The 24,146-nt window shown below is 43.7% G+C and overlaps 1 protein-coding gene across 1 annotated transcript in view; it reads left to right on the top strand.

The window, feature by feature from the left end:
- CRHR2 (corticotropin releasing hormone receptor 2) overlaps positions 1-24,146 on the top strand; it is a 284,318-nt gene that overhangs the window by 63,335 nt on the left and 196,837 nt on the right. Inside the window, exon 3 of the mRNA XM_074986331.1 lies at positions 20,677-20,796. Coding sequence (XP_074842432.1) covers positions 20,677-20,796 — 120 coding nt within the window. The remainder of the gene's footprint in view (positions 1-20,676; positions 20,797-24,146) is intronic.

Here is a 24,146-nt window from a genome sequence, read left to right as displayed (position 1 = left end):
ATTTACTGAATTTAATTTGGACTGCTTCTGCCAATTATTTAAGAAAATGCCTACAGCAATTAATAAAGTGAAGGGTCAGCTCTTGTGTCACCATTGCTAAGGCAATCTCTGTATTGGTTAATGTGGATGGCTTCTTCCACTGGAAGTTCTGAACAGGCTTTTGGACGGTGGGACTAGTGGAGCTGTAAGGGAGATACACATGTGAAGGGCTGGTGGCACTGCTGAAAAAAAATTTACAAAAATGCTGAGGGGGTTTTTTTTTCTGTTTCTTAGAGTTTGTGATTGACTCACTGACCCCAATAAAGATTTGACCAAAAATGTCAATGAAAATGTCAATAAGAGTTGAAATGGCAGATTTCACAAAGAGCAAAGATGTGTAATCAGTTAGAGTGGGCCACGGAAATCTCTTTAGAAAAGAGGCTATTTTTAGATTAAAAACAAATCTTATTCATTTAGTTCTTTGAGTCATCTCTACCTGTGTGTAAGTGAATTTGGCCCGAGCTTTACAAGAAATGTATTTGTCTACTCTTCAGTGAACAAACTTGCTTGTTTCCACCTCCTGTTTTTTTTTAATGGCAAAAATTTGTTGGGAATAAGCTACACGGAAACCTGCACAGTTTAGGGGCCATAAAAACACCTCTGGAAAGTAATATCCTTTGCCATGGCAATGCAGCAGGTTGCCCCAAAACAAAAAACTTCTCTAATACCTAAAGTGGATAATAGGTGTCTTCTAGGTTAATTTTTGTATAGGGGAAAAAGTTATGCTAAATAAAAGGGATCAAATCTTCTCGCACCACACAAGATGATATGTAGGAGGAAATTCTGGTTCTAGAGGCATCAATATGAGTTTTGCCAGGGATTTCAGTGAGGCCAAGGGTTTGTCCCTGCACTGCCAGGCGTGCAGATAAAGCATTCCAGGTATGTCAGCATATCAGCTGGTCTGCAGAACGGACCAGGAGTAGATAGTGAGCGCTACGGAGGGTAACTGTTTGCAGCACCTGGTGCCAGAGATGTCTTTGGGTATGGCAAATTAGGGCAATTACTTGGGGTGGGAGGGCATAAATCAGCATTTCCCCTTCCCTCTCAGTACCTGCTGCCTGCTGTGTATCAGCTGTTTTGTGGCATCGGAGGTGCTGGGGGAGAAGTGGAAGAGCAAGAGAGCGGGAGCAGAAAGAAGGGTGGGGTGGGGCTTTGGGGGAAGGGTCGGCGGGGAATGAGGCCTGGGTGGACCGGAGATTCCAAACACCGTCTGAAGAGTCCCAGGCCCTGCACCCTCCCTAGGGAGGTGCCAGACTGGGGGTCCTACACAATAGAAACAATAGAGAGCCATTGTTAATTCCCATTGCTGATTCCAATTTAATGGCACTAACTTAAGCTGCTCAGCAGCTGAAATTCAAGTCTAGCAGCATCTCTCTGCATTGGTGTGCTTATCACAGTCCCTATAGTATATTGAAGATAATTTATGGAAATTCCCCCAGAAGGTCTTGACCAATACATTTTCAATTCCCCTCATCTCATGCACATTGCTCTGTCACTGCAAGCGAATAGCCCCGTGTGATTTAAAAAAGCAAAAAATAATTAACAGGTAATTAGCACTGCCCTGAGTGCTCCTAAGATAAGTGATGGCTCATCCGCTCTTCAGCAATGGATGTGAGTTTCTCAGAGCACACAGACCCAGTGTTGGCAGGGCTTTTTTCTGTTTCTTGTTCAAGGACATATTGGTGCAGACCTCTCCTGCTTAGGCCTGTCTCTTCAGAACTGTCCTCTCACACTCAAGGGGAAAGAAAACTTCATCAGCTAAAGCAAGATCTAACGAGCACATAAGTCAGGCTCAGTTTGGGATCAACTGAACTCAGTGGTGGTACACCAGCCTGGGCCTCCTTTCCAGCGGTAGATTCATACAGGGTGTCTTTCGCAAAGCAGTGGCTAGATCCTTCTTGATCTTCCTGGGTGCATAAGGGCTGAGAGCAGTGGGGATTTTCTTAGCCCCTGAAAGCAACTTTCTTGTGTTATCGCCTCCAGATTTATGCTGGAGTAGTATTAATAAGAGAAAAAAGGAGCTCACCTCATCACCACTTAACCAGAAACAAAAGGATCTGACAGGGGAGGGACCTGAGGTGGGGGAATAGACTGGAAAGTAGGAGGCAGGGGTTTGGAAGGATACGTAGCTAAAAACCAGCAATAACTATAGTCACACTGAGATTTGTGAATGAGAGGCTGGTGCATTTGTGAGCAGGGCATGAGGGGGCATTTATCATTTCTGACTCCAGAAGCCAAGTGTATCCTTCAAATAATAATCTTCTGCCTCAGAAGAAACTTGATGTTCAATAAAAATTTCATTCCTATTCTTTGCACTGTTTCTCCTTTAGAAGAAGGCAGTGCAGTAAATTCTCTGTTGAGCATATGTAGGTCTAAGGAGGAACTAGGAAACGCTCACTTGGAATTTTGTCATCTTTATTGGTCAGGCAACAATTTTTCCCAGTCATTTCTAATATGTGTGTAGTACCCAGAGGCACTGAGACCTCATCTGGAGTGAGTGGTCTCTCTTCTACAGGCTTGGCTGTCAGCCAGGTGGCCGTTAGCTCATGTGGTAGCATACCAGGCTTTAGACCAGGCTTTAGACCAGGCTAATAGGTTCTGTTCCTGGAGCTGGCAACCCAGGTCAGTCAGTGTTACATGTGTTTTCAGCATCAATGGAGAACTATAGGGATGCTTATATTTCTTATGGCCAACACAGGAAATATAAGTTTCCACAGAGGAGAGGCAAATGACTCTGTAGTCTAGTGGGAAAAGTATGTTCTTAATATTTTAAAGGCAGCCACTACACATGTAGGGAAAAAATAGCAGTCAAGTAGCACTTTAAAGACTAAGAAAATAGTTTATTAGGTGAGCTTTCATGGGACAGACCCACTTCTTCAGACCATAACCAGACCAGAACAGACTCAATATTTAAGGCACAGAGAACCAAAAAAGTAATCAAGTTTGTCTATGGTCTGAAGAAGTGGGTCTGTCCCACGAAAGCTCACCACCTAATAAATTATTTTGTTAGTCTTTAAAGTGCTGCTTGATTGCTTTTTTGTTTTGATAGTATATAGACTAGCACGGCTTTCTATCTGTTACTATACATGTAGGTACGAGTGACTTTGCCTTTAACCAAGAGAACTCAAATTGCATCTCCATCAGGGGATGAGTTTCATCATATATATTTTCTTCATCTTTTCTATGGATGGATTGTTTATATGAAGGAGTGGGAAAAAATACTTGGTGCCCTAAGGCAGATTGGGTTACGTGTGAGACTTTTTCTGATCCAAAGAATGAATGGACATAAATTCAACACCAGGAACGGGAATACACATAAACTCTTGGGGAACACTTTCACCTCCCTGAATGTTCAATAAAGGACTTCAAAGTAGCCATTCTTCTATGAAAGGATTTTATCACAGGATTACTGAGGGAGACATCTGAATTGGAAGTCATTTGTAAGTTTGACACATTTAACCTGAGGCTTAACAGAGATCTCAGTTATTTTATGCATTATAAAGGCAACTTCCCCAGTTTTGAGGTTTGTAGCAATGGCACCCATCACACTTAACTTAATTTGCTTCTTCTACTGATTCTATTGGTGACAGATAACCCGCCCCCCTTGTTTTCCCCTCCTGCCCCTTTCCTCCCCCACGGTAGAAACCCTGGATTCTAGTTGTCTACTCCATTTCTGATGAAGTGGGTCTTACCCACAAAGGCTCATTACCTAATAAATAAATGTGTTAGTCTTTAAAGAGCTACAGACTGCTTGTTATTTGTGAAGCTACAGGCTAACGTGGCTACACCAGGCTGTGTCTACACGTGCACGCTACTTCGAAGTAGTGGCACTAACTTCAAAATAGCACCCGTCGCGGCTACACGCGTCGGGCGCTATTTCGAAGTTAACTTCGACGTTAGGCGGCGAGACGTCGAAGTCGCTAACCTCATGAGGGGATCGGAATAGCGCCCTACTTTGATGTTCAACGTCGAAGTAGGGACCGTGTAGATGATCCACGTCCCGCAACGTCGAAATTGTGGGGTCCTCCATGGCAGCCATCAGCTGGGGGGTTCAGAGACGCTGTCTCTCCAGCCCGTGCGGGGCTCTATGGTCACCATGTGCAGCAGCCTTTAGCCCAGGGCTTCTGGCTGTTGCTGCTGCAGTGGGGGATTCATGCTGCATGCACAGGGTCTGCAACCAGTTGTCGGCTCTGTGTATCTTGTGCTGTTTAGTGCAAGTGTGTCTGGGAGGGGCCCTTTAAGGGAGCGGCTGGCTGTTGAGTCCGCCCTGTGACCCTGTCTGCAGCTGTGCCTGGCACCCTTATTTCGATGTGTGCTACTGTGGCGTGTAGACGTTCCCTCGCAGCGCCTATTTCGATGTGGTGCTGCGCAACGTCGATGTTGAACATCGACGTTGCCAGCCCTGGAGGACGTGTAGACGTTATTCATCGAAATAGCCTATTTCGATGTCGCCACATCGAAATAGGCTACTTCGATGTAGGCTTCACATGTAGACGTAGCCCCAGTGAGTCTATTGTATTTGGTGACTGTCTACACTACAGAGATCTACCAAAAGAAGCCCTTCCAGAAGATCTCTTCCGAAAGAACTTCTTTCAAAAAAGTGCGTCCACACAAAAAAAAAAAGTGGATTAAAAGAGTGATCTGCTCTTTCGAACGAGAGCGTCCACACAACCCGAACTCTTTCAAAAGAATGGTACAGGGATCGGAAATGAAGTCTGTTCTTTGAAAGAAGGGCCCTGCGACACAGTCTAGACATGTTTTCTTTTGAAAGAAGCTTTCGAAAGGGGGCTCTCTTCCTGAAATGGGACAGGAAAAGTGATTTCAAAAGGAGAGCTGCATTCCTTTGATTTACTTTCAAAAGAACACTTTTTGTGTGTAGACACTCCATGGGCTCTTTCAGAAGAGCCCCCTTCTTTCAAAGAAGCTTGCTAGTGTACAGGCAGCTGGTATGTAAGCGAGGGGAGCTTCCTGTTTGCTTCAGTTCAACAGTTCTGAGCATACAGACTTTCATAGCTTCAGATACATTGGCTCAGAGGCAGTAGTTAATTCTTCTTTAAATAGACTTGGAAAAGAGTAAAATTGTGCCTTTCAAAGTACTTTATGGCATGCATCAGTTGCATATAAAAACTGCTATAAATGAGGATCTGTATCACTTTACTAGCCATCAGAAGGGAAAAAAAATACTGCAAATGGAGTTTTCAGGGCATCAGTCCACCTATTGAGTCATCTGCTGGTGGCAATTTCAAGTTAGCAGAGTCACGGACGCTGCTTTGGTTGCAAGAGATTCTGAGAATGGTAATTGGGATACCAGCAGTCTGAAGAATCTCCCATCTAGCAGCTCTCATCTAGCAATAAAATTATAAGTCTTTTGTTTGTAATTCAATGTGAGAACGGACTGGATGGTGGAACATTTGAATCACACTGCCACACATTTAAGTAGTACTGATTTAAAAAAAAAAAACTATATTCACTGGAGCAAGACAAACAGCTTATCAAATGCAAATTTAGTCCATTCATCTTCATACAAGCCAGCCTGAGGTAGTTAGTCAAATGTACTGAAATTGTCAGTCTCTGGGGTGAGGTAAGTCTTTGCAGCATCTGTTATTAAAAATTTCAGCACCTCATTGTCCATTTTAATGTTGTAGTGTAACTTCAATTTCTGTGTGATGGGGTGTGCCTGCTCCACACTGGACAAGAAGGGGTTAAACGCATGTGGCGGGCAAAGGAATCCGCAGCCCCTTGCCATGGTTTGGCCTGCTCCAGTCAGAACCTCAGTATAAAAGGGAGCAACTCAGCTCAGTCTGGGCTGAGCATGGAGGAGAGAGGATGTGTATTGAAGGCTCCCTCCTAGGGGCTGCTGGAACCCCAGACCACAAAGTCCAAGCACACAGACTCAGAGCAGACACCCAGCAGCCTGTGGAAGCCCAGGAGGGGATGCTGTCCTCAGGGGCTTTGCCGGCTGGTGACCCCAGAGCCCAGAAAACCTGTGGATGGCAGCTTTGGGAAACAGGACGTAGCCCTGGTTGGATGTAAGTGAAGTCGTCATGTTTCAGATGGATCCCTGTTGACATAGTGGCAAATAGAGTTGTCTCTGATGAGCCCTGGGCTGGACCCTGGCGGAGCAGGAAAAGCCTGGGCCCGATACATTGGCTGTCACCCACTCCAGGTGATGGCCCAATGTCCACTAGGCCTAGAAGGGCAGCTGTATTGATTCCGGCCACTAAGCCATGCAGCCCTACACAGCAAGAGTTGACTCATTGACTCTAACCATTCAGAATACTGCCTTAAGGCTAAGGTGGTTATTTAGACTCTGCTACAGGGCTACAGTGCCCCTTCTTCCTCCCCAAAAGATGGCGGGGGATGCCTGACCTGCAATAAGCCATATGTTAATGTAGATTTTGCATCATTTTCCACCCAACTGTCCCGCTTTTGAATCTTTGTGTTGGATCCTCTACTTGGTTAAATTACCTTCGTTCCACTGAAAGCAATTGGCAGCACCTGTGATTCTGGCCTTTCATGTCTAAGCACTAAACAGAGAGCTAGTGCTAAGTTGTTAATAATGTCTCTCAAGTTACAAAAGTAAAATGTGAGACATTAAACTACAAAAGTTATGTGCTAATTAAGTGGACACGGTCAATTTACATTTGGCTCAAACGATCTATTTTGGAACAACAAGCTTCTTTCTGTAAAGCTTTCTGCACAATCGACTCTTAAAAAATCCAACAGCCTGTGAAAGTCATCATTTTCAAGTACACATGCATGCATTTCAGCTCACACACTACAGCATTCAGGCCCCAATTCAGACATTTATATATATTCACCAAAGCCTGGAAGCACTTGCTTAACCTTCAAGTCAATAGAAGGAACTAAGTACATGTCTGAATTTAAGAAGTTGTCCAAGTGCTTTGCTGAATTGCAGTCTAAGAACCGGAAAGTGACACTGATTAAAATAAAAGGGAAAGGGACTTGTAGGTTTTTATTGTCCAGCCTGAAAGAAATGCAAATTGTAAATGCAAGATATAAATAGTGATAAGTGGATTTTTTTATTTTCACTTTTAATAGTTTAGGATGCTACTAGAAACATAAGTAGGCTAAATGTATATAATATTATAACTATTAGCTTCAGATACATCAACTCAGAAACAGTAGTTAAGACAGCAGTTAATTCTTCTTTAAATAGACTGTGGAAAAGAGTAAACTTGTGACTCCCAAAAATACTTTATGGCACACAGTCACTGCATATAAACACTTCTGTAAATGAGGATCTGTATCACTTTATTAGCCATTGGAAGGAAAGAAAGTCTGAAAAATGGAGCTTTCTGGGCATCGATCCACCTATTGAGTCATCTGCTGGTGGCAATTTCAAGTTCGAAGAGTCATGGAGGCTGCTCTGGTTGCTGATACATCAGCTGGAGCTCTGAGAATGGTAATTGGGATGCTGCCAGTCTGAAGAATCTCAAATACCAGTAGCTCGATTCTAGCAATAAAATTAAAGTAAAATGTGCTTTCTTCTTCCACGGGTCCAATTGGCGACAAATGATTTCCCCGTTTCTTCTTCTTCCTTCCTTCCTTTCCCCCTCTCCCCCCACCTGCTATATAAACCCTGGATTCTTATGTCTGCTCCAAATCTGATGAAGTAGATCTTACTCACAAAACCTCATTACCTAGTAAATAAATTAGTTAGTCCTTAAGGTGGTATAGGACTGTTTGTTTTCTGTGAAGCTACCAAATAACATGGCTACCCCCCACCCCCGTGGCTAGAAACATAAGTGCAGCAATGTTTGTTTACAGCTTAAGATTTTCAAGTTGTTCCCCTTTAGGTAATTAAAGATTTGTAGTGTGTTTTCTTTGGTACACGGCCTATGGAACTCAATGAGATCACACCAGCTATTTCATTGAGAATCTCCTGTGCTTCTCTCTGCATCTGTGTATGCTTGAGTGAGCCTCGTTGTGCACGTCTGAGGAAATACTGGCGTTAATGTCATCATAACAATAAGCAGTAGACAGCATTCAAGGAGATCAGCAGGATCGCTCGTCACTTAACGTAGTTCATCCCCACTCTGTATCCCTTTAGGTTAAGGCATCTCTATGAAAGATAAAGTTTAACTTAAAGATATTTTAGAGTGGCCTGTTATTTGTTAAAATAAGAAGCCCAGTGGCACTTTAAAGACTAATAATTTTATAATGGCAAAAGCTTTTGTGAACTGTCTATAGAACATACTAAAGTTGTTAGTTGTTAAGGTGCCATCAAGACTCCTTCTATCTGGTGAAACAGATTAACACAGCTGAAACATACTAACACAGCTATTTCTTAAACCTATTATGTGTTGTTGCTACTCATTTGGAAGACACTAGATGGCATCAGTGCTTTTAGTGCAACATTTAGTTTTCTTAAATCACCAGTTGATGGAATCAAGAGATTTCATGATACCCTCTGGTTTCATTAAAAACAAACAAACAAACAAAAACATATGGACCTCATGGTTACTGAGAAGCTTAAAAACACGCCCCACATGTGCCCTTAGTGCACAGAAAGCAAAGAAAATCCAGCATCTATTATTTAAAAACATTCTTGATGCCTGACTCATGAATTTTTAAAGGTTGGGATTAGCAGTGCTGCAAGTAGCCTAGAATTGTGAAACTCTCGTGTTCCCTATAAAGGCTTTATTACCTTTCTGCTAATTGCTCATGTTCAGTTTCTCCCCCCTCTGAGAGAACATCCTTATGTGGTGAGCAGCAAAATGGAATTCTCCAAGTTCTTCCACCATTGGAAGGGATTAGCCATGGAACTGGTTTGGTGGGGACTCAGAATGAGCTATGCCAGTTGGTGAATGGTCTCATAGTGATTGCCTCCTTGCCTCAGATCTAATATGTGCATCCAGCCCTAGTCTCCAACCCCAGTTCTGTTGGTAGGATATAATCAGGGGGCACCTCTGTGAAATGATAATACTTCCACATATAGCCATTATCTGAAAGTCCTTCATAAACTGGCATACAAATGGTGTAGCCAAGAGTCAATTTATAATCTAATGAATGGCAGCACAACAGCAGAGCAGGGCAGGAAGTGGAGAAGAGAGTGCTTTCCATCAACTCAAAATCTTATGGTGGAGAAATTTAGACACAGAGGATAGGATCAACCAAATTGGAGCTTAGCCATGAAACTGGCGTTCACACCTCTACTTTTTCAAAAAGTGTCCTTGCCTCTGTAATAATTACCAGAGGTCAGGATCAGCTGTATTCTGAATTACGCTTGTACTGAAAGAGGGAAAATAGCATCGATTGACTCACCACTCACTGCTACTTCCTTGAGCTCCTAGCTGTTCCTTCAGGAGTTTCCAGAATTAGTGTACTCTTGTGAGAAGATAATACAAAATGTTATGTGTATACAATACACCTTTAATTAATCCAGGTTCTCTCAAGCCTGATGTGATTGTTCATGGTCCTACTCGGTTTTCTGTACTTAAAAATTACTACTACATTTCCAGAAGTTGTCATGACTACTGATACTTTCTTCCTGTTTAATTTCCAGGAGTTTGCATTGCTGTCTAATTGCCACAGAGCTCTTATTATTAACAGCTGGTGATCAACAGGAAAATAGATCTGATTGTTTTCTGGCATTCTCCTTTTATGTGTTGATTTTATAACATTCAATTATATGAACCTCACAAAGCAAAATCACTAAGAACATAATGATGTGTTGCTGGTGTTATAACATTCCTAGCTCAATGGGGCCTTTTCGACTTAATGGTCAATCTGTTTTGTTTAAATAGCTGCATTACATGACAGGCTCAAGGTTGGTACAAGTTTAATCTTCAGCTCGCATGTCTCTGCAACATGGCTCTGCTAGACAGAGGCTTGTCAAATGATTTGAGTTAGTGGATAGGATATAAGGCTGGGACTTGGGACACCCTAGCTCTGCTACTGAATTGCTGGTTGATTTTAGGTCAAGTCTCCATGTCTGTTTACCTGACCTTTGGTAGTCCTATGTTGATCATCTCTGTCCCCAAATAGTTTTCAATAGCTCACTATGGCTGTGTTTACATTACAGTCCCCTTTCAAAAGGGGAATGCAAATGAGGCAAATTGGAAATGCAGATGAAGCTCCAATTTACATATCTCATGCTTCCTTTGCATAATCACATTTTCAAAAGACAGTCTTTCAAAAGAAAAACAGCGGTGTATAGAGGGGGCTCTTTCGAAATAAAACCCCATTTTCAAAAGCACCCCTCTTCCTGAAAAAAATTAGTAGTATGGATGTGGCTTATACGTTTATACACAGGCCCTATGGAATAGGCTTCAGTGGCTGGTACAGTCTTTTAGGCATTGCTTCCATACAAATCATAGTAATAGTGAAATGCTAAGTAATTGTGCAGCTGAAGCTGGGTGCAGTAATAATTTGCAATTTATAAGGTCTATAAATGTCAAATAAATTAACCTCAACATCCCCCTTGTGAGGCTGTTAAATATGAGGAGCTCTGTTTTATAGAGGAGGAAACCGTATCAAAGCCAGATTCAGGGCCTGTTTGCACTATAGAAATCATCCAACACTGACCATGGCTCCTGCTAAATCAGGACTGAACACATAAGAATGTCCTGGTTGGATCAGACCAATGGTCCATCTAGCCTTGCACCCTGGCTCCCAATAGTGGCCAATGCCAGATGCCCCAGGGAAATGAACAGAATAGGTAATCATCAAGTGAACCATCCCTTGTCGCCCATTCCTGGCTTCTGGCAAACAGAGGCTGGAGACACCATCCCTGGTCCTCATAGCTAATAGCCATTGAGAGATCTGTCCTCCAGGAATGTATCTGGTTCTTTTTTTTATTGCAAGTGGGCAAATGTTAAGTAAAGACATCACTGTTTCTGGGTGCCTAGATAAAACCTGCTGTGAACAGTGGGAGCAAGCAAACTGGCCCCATGTCAAGCAGGAAGTCTCTGAGAAGACTGAGAGCAGAACTCCTGATCCTTCCATACTACCACGCTTCATTTTGCTTAGCCACCACCTCGTTTCCATTGTAATTCTGCCTTGCTCTAAATATTCTTCTCCTTGAGCTATTATGTTAGAATATAGGAGTTTTCAAAAGAGAACTTTAGTGCTTGTGCAGTGTTCAGATTTGTAGTACAATGAGATCAAAGCCCTCATGGCAAAGAACAGACAGGGCAGTAGCAGGGCAGGTTGCCCAAATGCTCTGGCAATGTGTCCCACCCCTGTCTGGAACACCCATCCTCAGTGTAGTCTGTGTACCAGTTTTGACAAGCAGAGGTCTTGAATGAGATGGCAACTGAGTCTTGTAAGTGGTTCTGGTTGGGATAGTAGGTTTTGAGAAGCATTTTGCACCCAAGGTCTATGTCTACGCTAGAAGCATCTGTCTACAGAAGTTACTGTCAGAAGAGATGTTCCAACAAACTTCTGTCAACAGATCGCATCTACACCTGAAAGCAGATCTATCTTTTGACCCATTCTGTTGACAGAGGGGGCCCCTGGAGCATCTATATGGCTTTTTTGTCAACAATTTCTGCAGACAAAATGCATTTTTTGTGTAGAGGTTCCACGAGTTTTGTCTACAAAACTCTCTAGTATAAACGTAGCCTATGACTTCTGAGATTGTCACCTGTTTTTTGTCCACATTCAGCGTAGTTGAATCTCAGTAACAACACTGGCTAACAGTGCCTCACTCTTTGCTGTGCGGTAGTCTACCTTTAATCAGCTCACCATGGCTACGTCTATACTAGAGAGTTTTGCAGACAAAACTGGGGTTTTCTAGATATAACCCTTCTATTAATGCCAGGTGCCTGCCAGAAGGGCTGGGTTCAACTCCTGGGGGGTTTCCTGTCAAGGATACAACCAGCCAGCTCAAGCCCCCGCACCCAGTGGCCTGGGACAATTTCACCCCACATGCTGGGTGCCTGTAAGGCGATTCTCCCCCCCTCGCAAGCACAGAGTCTAAGATAGAAGCAGCTTGTTTAATGACCATAACCTATCCCAAGTTTACAGTGACAGATGCAGTATATCTAAGCAAAGAAGAGACAAACCCCTTTACCAAGATACCATCCCCATATGCAGTAGAACCAAGTCTCTTTCTGGGGCTCTTGGCCCTTTAGCCCACACACAGTTACAGGGTATATCTCCTGTGGTGCAGTCCTGAACCCAGAGCCCACAGATACATCACCAGGGCAGTACTAGCTGTCCACTTGTCTGCAGCATCCCCTTGCTGCCACCTACTGGCCACTGGCCACTCCTCGTAGTGGCCACCCACCATCACCCAGTGCTGCCCCTACCAGCCACCCACCAGTCACCATTGCCACTCCTTTACCAATCATGCTGCTAGGGATTACCCTGAGGCAGAATCCTGTGATTTCAGCTTTGCATAACCTCAGCTACCACTTTGTGATTTTAGCTCTTAATAGCACTAGTGAGGTTTCATGAACACCCTAGTACCTAGCTCTGTCATTCAACAGGTGGGGAGGGCTACTCAAACCAGGCTTATAGCTATGTGGGCAAGGCACACAACAAGCCAGCTTAACTAATACCCCTCCCCTTCCCTTTTACCATGCTTTAAACCAGGGAGCCCTGTGTAATCAATGTCTAATGCAGCTATGGTGACTGCCTTGTCCCCCCACAACAACCCAGAGCATTGGTGAGATCTCACAACTCCCACACTGAGTGTCAGCTTAAATTGTGATTTTACAACAACGTGTTTACAATAGACCAAATCTCATGGCTTACTTGCTACCCATTAGGCTTTGCCTGAAAGGTATCACACATGCACACCTTTGCATTCTCATGCAAATGATCTCTGGGAGACACGTTCCTCCCAGCTTTCAGTAGCATTGAGTTCCTGCTGCCACATTCCTTACATAGACAAACATCACAGAGTATCTACACACAAAATGTGCTTTGTTGACAGGAAACAGTGTGTAGGTGCTCTGAGGGGGATGCTTTTGTTGACAGAGCAGATCAAAAGATCAGTTTGCTTTTATGGGTAGACAGGTTCTATCGACAGAGGTTTTGTCGGAACATCTCTTCCAACAGTATTTTCTGTAGACAGATGTTTCTAGTGTAGACTTAGACCATGTGTGTAGTTAGGATGCCCTAATTGCCTGTAACAGCAACAAAGGGTCCTGTGGCACCTAATAGCCTGCGTAACCACTGGTCTGTGGGATTCCTGTGCCTTCCTCTGAACCATTTGCTGGACTAAGATGGACCTTGGCTCTGATCCCGCCTGATAGTTCCTGTGTTCCTACCATTTTATCAGCTTCGTTTTTTCCTCCCATGTTTCTGCGCATGAGGGTATTGTAAGATACCTTTCCTTATGTCCTGCTGGGGGTGCCTGTGTTCTCAGTGCCCAGGGAGAGGACAGAATGCTGCATAGGATAACTGGCCAGATTGCAGTGATGCAAACAGGTTGTGTGATGGAGTAGACAGCAGAAATATAGCTGACACACTTTTTTCATGTGCAGCAAGCTGCAGTGTGCACACAGTTCCTCTGTGTGTGCTACAGAAGGCATGCAATCTGGTAACACAGCCATATTTGCATTTAAAATGCACAGAGCAAGACGGTCTGATCCTATGCCTTTTATCAGACCAAAAAAAAAAGTGGAACTAACAAAGCACTTGACAATCACTGGGGCTCATTCACTCTCTCCGGGACCGCCATCCTCTGTTTCTTTTCTCCGTACATTGTTGAATGTTCACCTTTTGTTCTAGATTTACAACTGTCATCAATCAGTTTAATTCCATTAGCTAAGATCAGTCCCCTTGTTTTCTTGTTTGTCTGTGAAGCACCTACCTTGCTTTTGGCATGGGATGAATAAATAATCATTCTGTTGAAATAAGTGTCACTCTGGTTTCTTACTGGGTTCGTTGATTCAAATCACCTTTAACAAGAAATCTTGAAAGCTTAAAATGTGCTTGGGCTTCCTTTTTTTAAGTGTGTTCTTCTAATCCTCTAGCAATGCCTCATCATTTTCCTCATGTCACATGACTGACTTGTACAGATTTTATTGCTGTAGAGAATGAAATGTGTATTAATGTTCAGATGAAATATATCAGGAAGTAGTTAGGAGCTATGTATTCTTGATGTGGTTGGAATCTTTTTCCACCAGCAGTAAATATTTCCAACTTCAATGAAGCTGCAAATTCATCACTGTAAATCCACATATTGGATTTTTTGGTTTCTTGCTCGCTAGAGTCATATTTCATTTACACTGATAAGGAAATTGGCTTCTGTTTAAAAATGATCCTATTAGCTGAAAAGGAGCTCAGAATTTGTCTGCATTTAATATCCATCTGTCTAGAACAAAACTCTCAAATGTGGGTACTATGTAGCTTCTGCTCATACAGGTTCTGAGGAGTTCAGTGGTAGTACGAGTATCAAAAAGTGACCCGAAGTTAGCATCATCTGGGATGCTTCTATTCTAGATGTGTAAGTGTGTGGCCTATTGAGGGTTCATGTATGGTGCCCCTCAGTGTGGTATCTGAGTGCCTTGCACAGACCACTTGAGCACATCCCATTTGCCTTCTTGTCTTCTATCTTTATTGTTGGCTTGTCTGAAGAAAAAAAAATTAGGGATAAGTGTAAGCAGCTAGCAACAGGTTGCCCTTGTGTCTGAGCTCTGAGTAATAGGGCCAGTCCTGAAATCCTCACTTCGATGCAACCCTCAGTCATGGTGGCTATACCAGGCAAACCGGCAAGTTATAGCTTTTATTAAGGGTCTGATCCTGCAGTCCTTACTCAGGTGAGAAGTAGCACTGACCTCAGGATCAGGCCCTGTGAGCTCCGGATTCCAGTACATCAACAAGGAATGCTGAGGGAAACTACAAAAGACACAAAAAAGTTGTGAAGTAACTTCCCATGGTGTCTTTAAAAATCCCCCTTTTACACTGAAAGGAATCAGCATATTTAAACTTAAGAAAGAGACCAATCAAGCAAAGGTTGGTCAAGATCCAAATATTCCTACAGGTGAGTCTCACACTGTCCTGGGTTGGTTGTGCAGCTGTCTATCAACTGTCTCACAGAGATACGATGGTGCTGGGTCAGAAGAGCCACTGAGAACAGATGAAAATATAGTGCATGGTTAGCAAAGAAAGGTGACATGCTCCTCTGTTTTGGTGAATGGCAGACACCCTGGTGAGCAGCCCAGGCTGCCTGGAACAGGAGAGTGATGTGTGCACGTGGAAAGTTGATTCATCGACTTATGATGGGAAGAGGAACAGGGGATATGCAGCAGTGCTCAGGCTATGTAGGGGATTAGGTGGGGTGAATTGGAGTTTGCATAACAGCGAGGTGGCTAGGAAAGGCAAAGGAGTTGTTTCCTGACTGTATGTAGAAACTAAGGTATGAGAATTTGGGAGGGTGAGTGGTTGGCCTGGCTGGGTAGTAGCCGACAGTGGAGTCTGTGAAGACAAGACACTGGCCTGTCTGTCTAATAATGAGTGGGCACCGTGAAGGCTGATCAGAAGTTATAGACTAGAGGAGGATCCACAATATTGAAGGTCATATTTCAGTTCTGATGTCTGGAAATGCACACAATAATGAGAGAGCCTGGAGAGTTTTCTGGCCCATAGGCTGGACTGTGATGTGGGGCTGGAATGAAAGCTGTTTGGGAATATGCACTGGGATGTTGTCTACCTCCAATTTAGGAAGCTGTGGACTGTGATGAATGTATCAGGGTATGTATCGGCTCTCAACTGTTCACTTCCTACTCTCATGTTTTGTTCTCGTAAGCCACTTTATATTTATACACAGAACATGGGCCTGAAGAGAACAAAACCTTTTCAGGCTGCAATCTGATATCCAGGACCAATTCATACTAGCTAATCAGGAGTTTTGAAGGCAGGATGCTGTCCTCTGGTGAGACCTGAATAACCTTTTTTTGACAGTGTCAGATGCACCACAGAATGGTGATATTTCAGCAACTTCTCTTGCTCCCTCTGAATTCAGGCTGAGATTTAAACAACTCCTTTGATTCCAGCCTTTAGAAGAGATATTTTTAAAGTCCTTTATAGCAACATATTGTTGCTGATGGAATCAGAATGAAATAATCAAGATTAGACTGGAATCAGCAGAGGGAAACCTATGTCCTCTCCTATATGAAAATAGTATCTCAGAACAGGTTTTTAGATAAGAATCTAATTTAGAGCTTATTTCAGATTTTTGAACCATGATGCTCATGTGCTTTCAGAAGCATCAGTACTAACTTTTTCACTCATATTTATTTGCAGGTAATTAATTCGCTATTTTTCCATATTTCTTTATTACTTATTATTTTACTAGCAGACTTACCTGGCATTGCTTGGGTCCTTAAATCAATTTTTTAATAAAAGGAAAAGGTATATGCTTTATTTAAATGATTGCATATTTACAAAAAATACAGGGCTATTTTTATTAAAATAGTTTTTATTTTGGATTTCTCAAAAAGGAGTAGTTAAATTTTTTCATTTCGTTTTTTAGTAATTTTTAAATGAGAATTCCATCTAATGTATTTTTTACTTCATGTTTATAAACTCTCGTCCTTGGCTATGTTGTAAGAGAAGAAGGCTTAAGCATTGATTTAGTTGTACCACAACAAAGCACTGCTCCAAAACATGTTTTATCTCTTTACTGTAAGGTTTATTGAGAAGCAATCCTATTCCAGGTTTATCCAAAGTTTTTGGCTCACCTTGGTTCAGTCTTTCTCAACATTCACTCAGTGTGTCAGTTTGGAGGATTGCACTTGATTTGGTGATTCTGAGTATGTCTTCACTATGTGGAAGATTGACCTGGTCAGAGTCAATCTTCCAGGGTTCGATTTCATGCGCCTAGTGGGGATGCGCAAAATCGAGCTATCGGGATTGGCAGTTGACATCTATACTCCTCAGTCTCGTGAGGAGTATGGGAGGTCGAGAGGAAAGTTTATCCCACTGACCTCTCTCTGTGAGAACAGCCAGTTAAGTCGATGGTCAATAAGTAGATTCTAGCTATGCAATTGTTATAGCTGGAACTGCGTATTTATGATCGACTTTAATGTCTAGTGTAGACTGGGCCTCTGTCTCTTTTCTGTTTGGTTTCATGAGAAGCAATCCCATTCCTGATACATCCCATTTTCCTGGCACAGCCGAACCCTTTCCTTGCTTTAAATTATGATAAGAGAAAGCTGCATATCAAATTCGATGGTCTGAGCTCATACCGTTTAGGAGGAGGTCTTGATCAAACAAATAAATTCTCTAAAATATATAGTAGATTTACATTACGGTAGTGCCTAGATTCCCTTTTGAATTTTGGGTTCCACTGTAGTAAGGACTGTTCAGATTCTGAGTTTACTGTCTAAACTCAGTCTAAACAGTTACCATAAGCTGTGCAAGGTGTGACAGTAGGTCCATGACAGAAACATGAAAGGAGCCCACACCTCAGAAATCCCAGAGCAATGTTCTATCTTCCAGACTAGAATGCTTCAGACAGATAAAAGCCTGCCTCTCACGAAGTACAAACTCACTTACTCCTATTAGAGAACATGGCTCAACCAAGCTAACTACAGGTCAGGGCTGGTCAGCCTGAGGATTAACTTTCCTTGAACTGCTCTCCTTTTTGAAGAAGTTAAGGCGCAAACCAGCTGCCACCCCCTCTCCTGACAGAACTGGAGATGTTGAAATCAGCAGGCCCGATAGCCACTGCATGCCCCAGGGCAAGGTGTGAAGGGGCCTGGCTCTATGCTGCTGGAAGGGGTGGGGTGGGGCGTTGGGCAGTCAGCCCATAGCGGTGGTCGTAAAGTGGTGCGGCCCACCCCCATCCCCAGCCACACAGCACACCGCTGCCACAGTGCTTCAAATTGTCCCAGGGCTCCAGCTCCTGCTGCTGACCAAGCAGTAGACATAGAGGCTGGACCTTTGGGCCCCTTTGAAACTCTAGGCTGCTATGCAGCTGCCCCCAGCCTGGGCCTGGTTGAGATGCGATTGGGCAGTAAAGGCTATTTGGAGAGGACGGAATACTGCAGAGTTCTTACGGTCTTTCACTTGCAATGTTCTGCCCCTAAATGATCTGGGAAAACCCAGGACTCAGAGTACTGCAGCCTGCAGGGTGGGCATACGTTGACAGAAAGGTCTATTCTGTGGACGGTGCTAACTCAAAAAAGCCAAATCCTTTTGTGGGATAGGCTTGACTTGGATGGACCTCTTGTTGGAAGAGTTTCTCAGTTCTGGGATGCAAAAGAGATCTTCTTCGCAGGAGAATAGCCAGTAAGTTGGTGGTCAGGGCATTCCTCTGGAATGTCGGATACCCAGGTTCAGCTCACTGCTCTGCCAGGTATGGAGCAGCGATATGAGCCCATGTTTCCTGCATTCCACATGAAGGCCCTAACCACCCAGCTACTGGCTATTCCAGGGTGGGTAACTACCCCCGGGCTTCACAAAACAAAACAAAACAAAAAGAAAAAAAATGAAGGGCTTGGTTTCTGCTTGCCATAGAATGGTAAGTAGTTTGAAATCTAAGAGCTTTGAGGGCTGGGAAAGCCATCTGGGTGAGTTTAGGAGTGTCCCGTAATCCTTCTCCCTGAAAGCCCATTTGAAGCCTACCAATGCACTAAGGAGGATCCTGTTCTCCTTGTCCTTGATTGCTTTGCTAGCGCATGGAGTGGGAACAGTGGAGTTGGGGAAGCGGATGGTACCAGAGCGAGGAAGGAGTACTGCATCCAGTTCCTGTGCCTGCCATTTGAGAAGGATGTCGATGAGATGGAGAGGTTTCAGAGAAGAGCCATGAGACAGATGAGAGGATAAGAAAACCTGCCTTAGAGTCAGGCCTGGCCTTAAGGCAAAATGAGCAAGGCAGTTGCCTTGGGCCCCAGACCGTCAGGGCCCTGCGCTTCAGCTGCCCAGGCTGCCTTGGGCCCTGCGAACTCTTTGGCTGGACCTGCTTATTGGTGACCAATGCAGTGAGCTTGATCTCTTTAGTTTAACAAACTGCAGGTTAAAGGCTGACTTGATTATGCTCTATAATTACCTACCTGGAGAACAAATATTTAAACAATAGGCTCTTCCATCTAGCAGTGAAATTTAAACTGATGCCATGGCTAGATTCATGCTTGACCAATTCAGACTGGAAATGAGAGTTAACCATGAAGATTAAAATTTACTGTGGGCTTTAGTCAATTCTCCATTGCTGGCCACTTTTAAATCGAGATTTACCCTCCTAGGAATTGTGTTGGTGCAGGTGTCTGGGCTGTGTGATAAAGGCAGGTCAGTCTCGATCACAGGGATCCCTTCTGGTCTAGGGATCTCGGAATCTCTTTGCTTCATTACTTCACTTCTGCAAGGCCCTTCTCTAAAAGTCCTCCTCCCCTCATCTCCAGGGTCACCCCTTTGAGTATGACTCCTGTCAGCCCAGCAGGCCCTGTTAGGAAGGCGGAAAAGGCACCTCAGGCTGCAGCCCGAGCTAGGGGAGGAAGGGTGACAGCTCTTTCAGCATGCAGGTGAAAGCAACTGCAATTAAGTATTGAGGGCCAGCTGATCTCACTGCTGGCTGGGCTTTAAAAACTGCCCCAGTCAGGTAAGAAGGGATGAGACTGGGAGAGGAGGTCGGGAAGCAGCTGAGAGAGAGCTAAGGAGGGACAATGGGGAGTGTTTGCACAGTCAGCTGGGGAGGGAAGTGTACCTGGCCCAATGCCCTGCCCCACACCTTCCTTTCTCCCAGTGAGGCTGAAAGCCCTGGCCGCGGCTAGGGCAGGGAAAGAAACTGACCAACTAGCCCAGAACAACAGATGTGGGTGCAGCTGGAATCCTTCCCACCAAAGGGAGAGGCGTGGGACCCAGGCAAGACACGGGGGCACCTTGCCACCCTCCCTTTCCTCATATTGTTACACCCCCACCCCCTTGCTTCTGTCTGCACCATCCATCCCTCAGCCCCACAGGAAAGACAGGAATTGCTTTCCTTACAGGCAGGCAAGAGGTTAATTTAATTGTATCCCTTTCCCTTGAGATTTGCTTGATGATCTAATTTGCATGAAATCTGCTTGCTAAGGAGTGATAATCAAGTCCAGAACAGCTCAGGCTAAAACTGGGTGTTTCAAGGGAAGTGGAGAAGAAGCAAAGTATCAGGGCTGATCATGCAAGCAGGAGTTGGAAAGCAGCCAAGCAGGAGTAGGGGAGGGCTAGCTGAGAGGTAGGCCCTTTCCTACGCACTCGCTGGCGTTCGATTGGCTACCAAGCTGCTGTTTAAAGCAGAAGCGCTCGGAGGCTTTAGCTACACAGCCAGACACAGGATTGCCGCCCACCCTGCACCAAGAAGGCACACAGGAGCTGGCTGAGTGCTCTGATTTTGATTTCTCCTTGAAAGAAGGAAAGAAGGGAGGGAAAGATCCCAGAAAAGCAGAAAAGCTGATCCGATTCCACAGCCCTGGGGGGCGAATAATGGATGCAACCATCTTCCAAATCCTCATAGACGAATTCAGTGCCAACTGCAGCCTCCTGGATGCCTTGCAGGATCCTTTTGCCGAGAGTTCCTCAGTTCCCTTTCTTGGCTTTGATGGTAGGATGCGTTAGCCTAGAACCGGGCTTGGAAAAGCCTTCGGTTCCGATTCCTAGAATGGCTCTGTGCTTTGTGATGTGAATGGGCTGCTTCAGGGCTGTCTCAATCGCTTCTCTCTCGTTTCTCTTTTTAATGTGAAGGTCTGTATTGCAATGCCACCGTGGATCAGATAGGGACCTGCTGGCCCAGGGCCACTGCTGGAAAAGTGGTGGAGAGACCCTGCCCGGAGTTTTTCAATGGGATCAAATACAACACCACGCGTGAGTACAAACTCCCTCTTTTCTCTCAGTGACTTGTACCGAGAAACACTTTGATGAAACCCCTTAACGTGTTCTCATAAAATGCAATTTTCGAGTGTTTGGCTGGAACTTGGACAGTCCCCTGCATTCTGAATGAGGCGTATAAATTCCTGTCTTCGGTGATACAGATTTAACATAAGCGTGGCCTTTTCAAGATTGCATATGCTTCTTTAGGCAGAGCTGGAGGAGAAAATACACTGGCTATGTTAAAGGGAGTAGCTAAATGAAACATGCCAACTAAACTTCTGATGTATTTATCAATCTGATCCTGGCTTGTGGGGTTGTGCCATGTGCTTCAATTAAAGTAATCATCTCTCTGGCTTGCTCAGGCCTCAATCTGAATTAATAAATTGGTGATGTGTTTGGGAAGAGCTAAGCCTCTGGAGGGAACAATGCACTTCTGGATAAAGATTAGAGTGGACTGGAAAACCTCGAAGTCCTGGCCTAACAACACAGGCTGAGGTGCCAAAACAACTCAACTTCACAGGCAGTTTGCTGAGTATTCAGAAAGGGATGCGCTGCGTCAGGGACTCAGGTGAGCCTGTGGAAGGTCACCAGACAGATCAAATTTACCAGCTCAGTGCGGTGCAGTGCAGCCTGGTGTGTATCGTACAAACTGTTTGCAGTTGGTTATAAGTATTTTCTTATCCGAACAATAGTGAGCCATTGGCACAGGCTTGAGAGGGGGTTGTTTGCAGGCTGTGGACTCAGGCATTCATTTCCCCTCATTTTGGTCAATACTGATAGACACTTTCAGATGATTAAGTGGCCAAAATATGATCAGATAACCCCTTCTCTCCCCCTGTTCCCCGCCCCCATACACACACACACTATATAAACCCTGGATTTCATTTTTCCACTCCATTTTCATCTGAAGACGTGGGTCTTACCCACGAAAGCTCATGACCTAATATGTTTCCTAGCTTCTAAGGTGCTACAGGACTCCTTGTCATTTGTGAAGCTACAGACTAACACAGCTACCCTCTGAGAATATGCTATTTTGGTTAGCATCCTTTTTCAGAACACTGATCATGTGTTTTTCTGCCGCTCTGGGAGTCTCACTGTGTCCTTGCCTGTGTGGTGAACAAGTTCATGTTCAGAAAGTTTTAGTATTTTCTTAGGGTCCAAATTCACTTGGAATTCTGTAAGGAGATCTGAAGGGGCAGAACCTCAGGGAGGCCTATATTTCTCTTAGAACTTCATGTGCCCTTGCTGGAAGTAGATTTTCCCCCTTTTAGGGGTTAACAGACAGGTTTGCAAAAGGGGGAAAGACCCAGTGCCTCCCATTTCAGAACCAAAGGAGCTGCTGAAGGTCCAGCACTCCTAAAAATCCACATAGGATCCTCTTTCTGCAACCTTTCCATGGGCAAACCCCACAGTGAAGTCAGCAGTAGGTTTGCCTACATGAAGGCAGCAGGATTAGTCTTTTGTGAGCTGTTTGTTTGTGGAGAAAGTGGGGCTATGCCCTTCTAAAGGTCACATCCTGCCATCCTTCCACAGAATGAGCAACCTGTTACCTCACAAGCAAGTACCATTGACATCCAGGGAAGCCAGACACAACTAAGCAAGAAGGCCAGTATCGGAATGCAGCCTTAAAGGAGCTGCCAATGTGTCTTCTGTAGAAGTGTGTGCGAAAGAATGGGGAATCTTTTGTTTTCTCTCCCTGTGTGATAAATTGGTTTCATTGATTTTCTGCATTCTTATACTTCCCAAGGGCCTGAGAGAAACAGCATGGTATGGTGATTAGCTATTTTCATTTGTAAAGACAAATGGGAGAGATGTGAACTGGATTACCTGTGCCCAGAACAAAAGGACCTAAAAATCCCTTTTTTGTTTCTCATGCTGATGCTGTTCATAACAGGTATTTTCAGTGTTCCTTTGTTTAACTGGAAGTTCAGTCTTTTCTGAAAAACATCTCAAAGTGGGGATTATTGACCTTGCATTAGCAAGAAACTTTGTCTAAATACGCTGCACAGTTATTATGGCTAACATGTTTCTAGGAGAACATACCAGATAAACAATATTTGGATGCTGCATATGAAAATCTATTTGCAGTAATTTTGTGAAATGGATCATAAGTTTTTTTCCGCCTTTTCACACTTGTCTGAATTAGAAAAATGTATACGTGTGTGGTAAATTTGGGATACATTTGCACCACTGTTCAATAATGCATAAATATATTGGTGTTCTGCACCAATGGCAGCAGGTAGTAGAGATTTAGAGAAATACTGCTCTTCAGTGTATTTAGCTTTGGACTCCATCTTTCAGCTCCTTAACTACATGAACAAAGACAGTTTGCAGGATCAGGCCTTGGTTCAGGACAGCTTGTTAAATCAGCTGCTTAATAACCAGCTTGCAGATTTTCCTAAATATATTTCAACAGGAAACTGTCAATTGTTAATTGACCTGCTGCAGTTAAGATTTTAATGCAGAGATGCAATTACTTCTGAACTTTGAAAGAAATGTCACTTTATGCAGTCAGGGCATGTCTGATATTCCTGGAGACGCATCTGCTTGCCACACTTTGGCTACTTTACTTGAGATGTTTCTCTTAGGTTATTTATTAAATTTACCAGGGTGCCTGTTGCAGCAGATCCCAGTCTGTCTGGATGGTGATTGTGCACATGGTGCAAATAATAAAATAAGCATTGTCAAATGCATATAAACTGTAACTATGTCTCACAAATAAGGGTAAATTTTGGAGATTACATGCATTGGCAGAAGAGATTTCTAATCTAGAATGCTTAATTCATTTTTTTTGTGCTTGTGACACAACATTGCAATCAATTTTAAATTGAACCAGTAGGTACAGGTAAGAAATAGTTGGATGTTATTCCCTCATAAGTGCTGACACTATAGTCTTATCTGATTCCTTGGACAAGAGATAACAATAGTGATACTGCAAATTTCTTTATGTTAAATATTTGTTTTTAGCTATTGTCCAGTCATTGACATGAAGATGGAAGATAGCCAGTTATTGATTTGAAGGCCATTACCCTTTAGGAATCCGTGTATTTTTGTGTTGCATATTTAATCTCTGTAAAATATTGGGAATCAAATAACAAAGTAGTGGATCTTGTTTTTTCTAAACAAGTGGGCAAGCTGCTCAGCTGGTACAAATCCATGTAGTGCTGCTGACTTCAGTAGAGTTTGACTTAACACCAGATGAGCATCTGATCCTCTGAGCCAAATTGGTCTTAATGGTTTTACCCTGTGGGTGAATTTGATCCCTATTTAGCACCAAAACAAAGATCATGCAGGAAACAGTGGGAACATCTGTGTATAAACTATATTCCCTAGCCCTAGCGCAT

Source organism: Carettochelys insculpta, chromosome 2 (assembly GCF_033958435.1).
Source record: "Carettochelys insculpta isolate YL-2023 chromosome 2, ASM3395843v1, whole genome shotgun sequence".
Taxonomy (NCBI): Eukaryota; Metazoa; Chordata; order Testudines; family Carettochelyidae; genus Carettochelys; species Carettochelys insculpta.
This window is presented reverse-complemented; position numbering and strand designations above follow the sequence as displayed.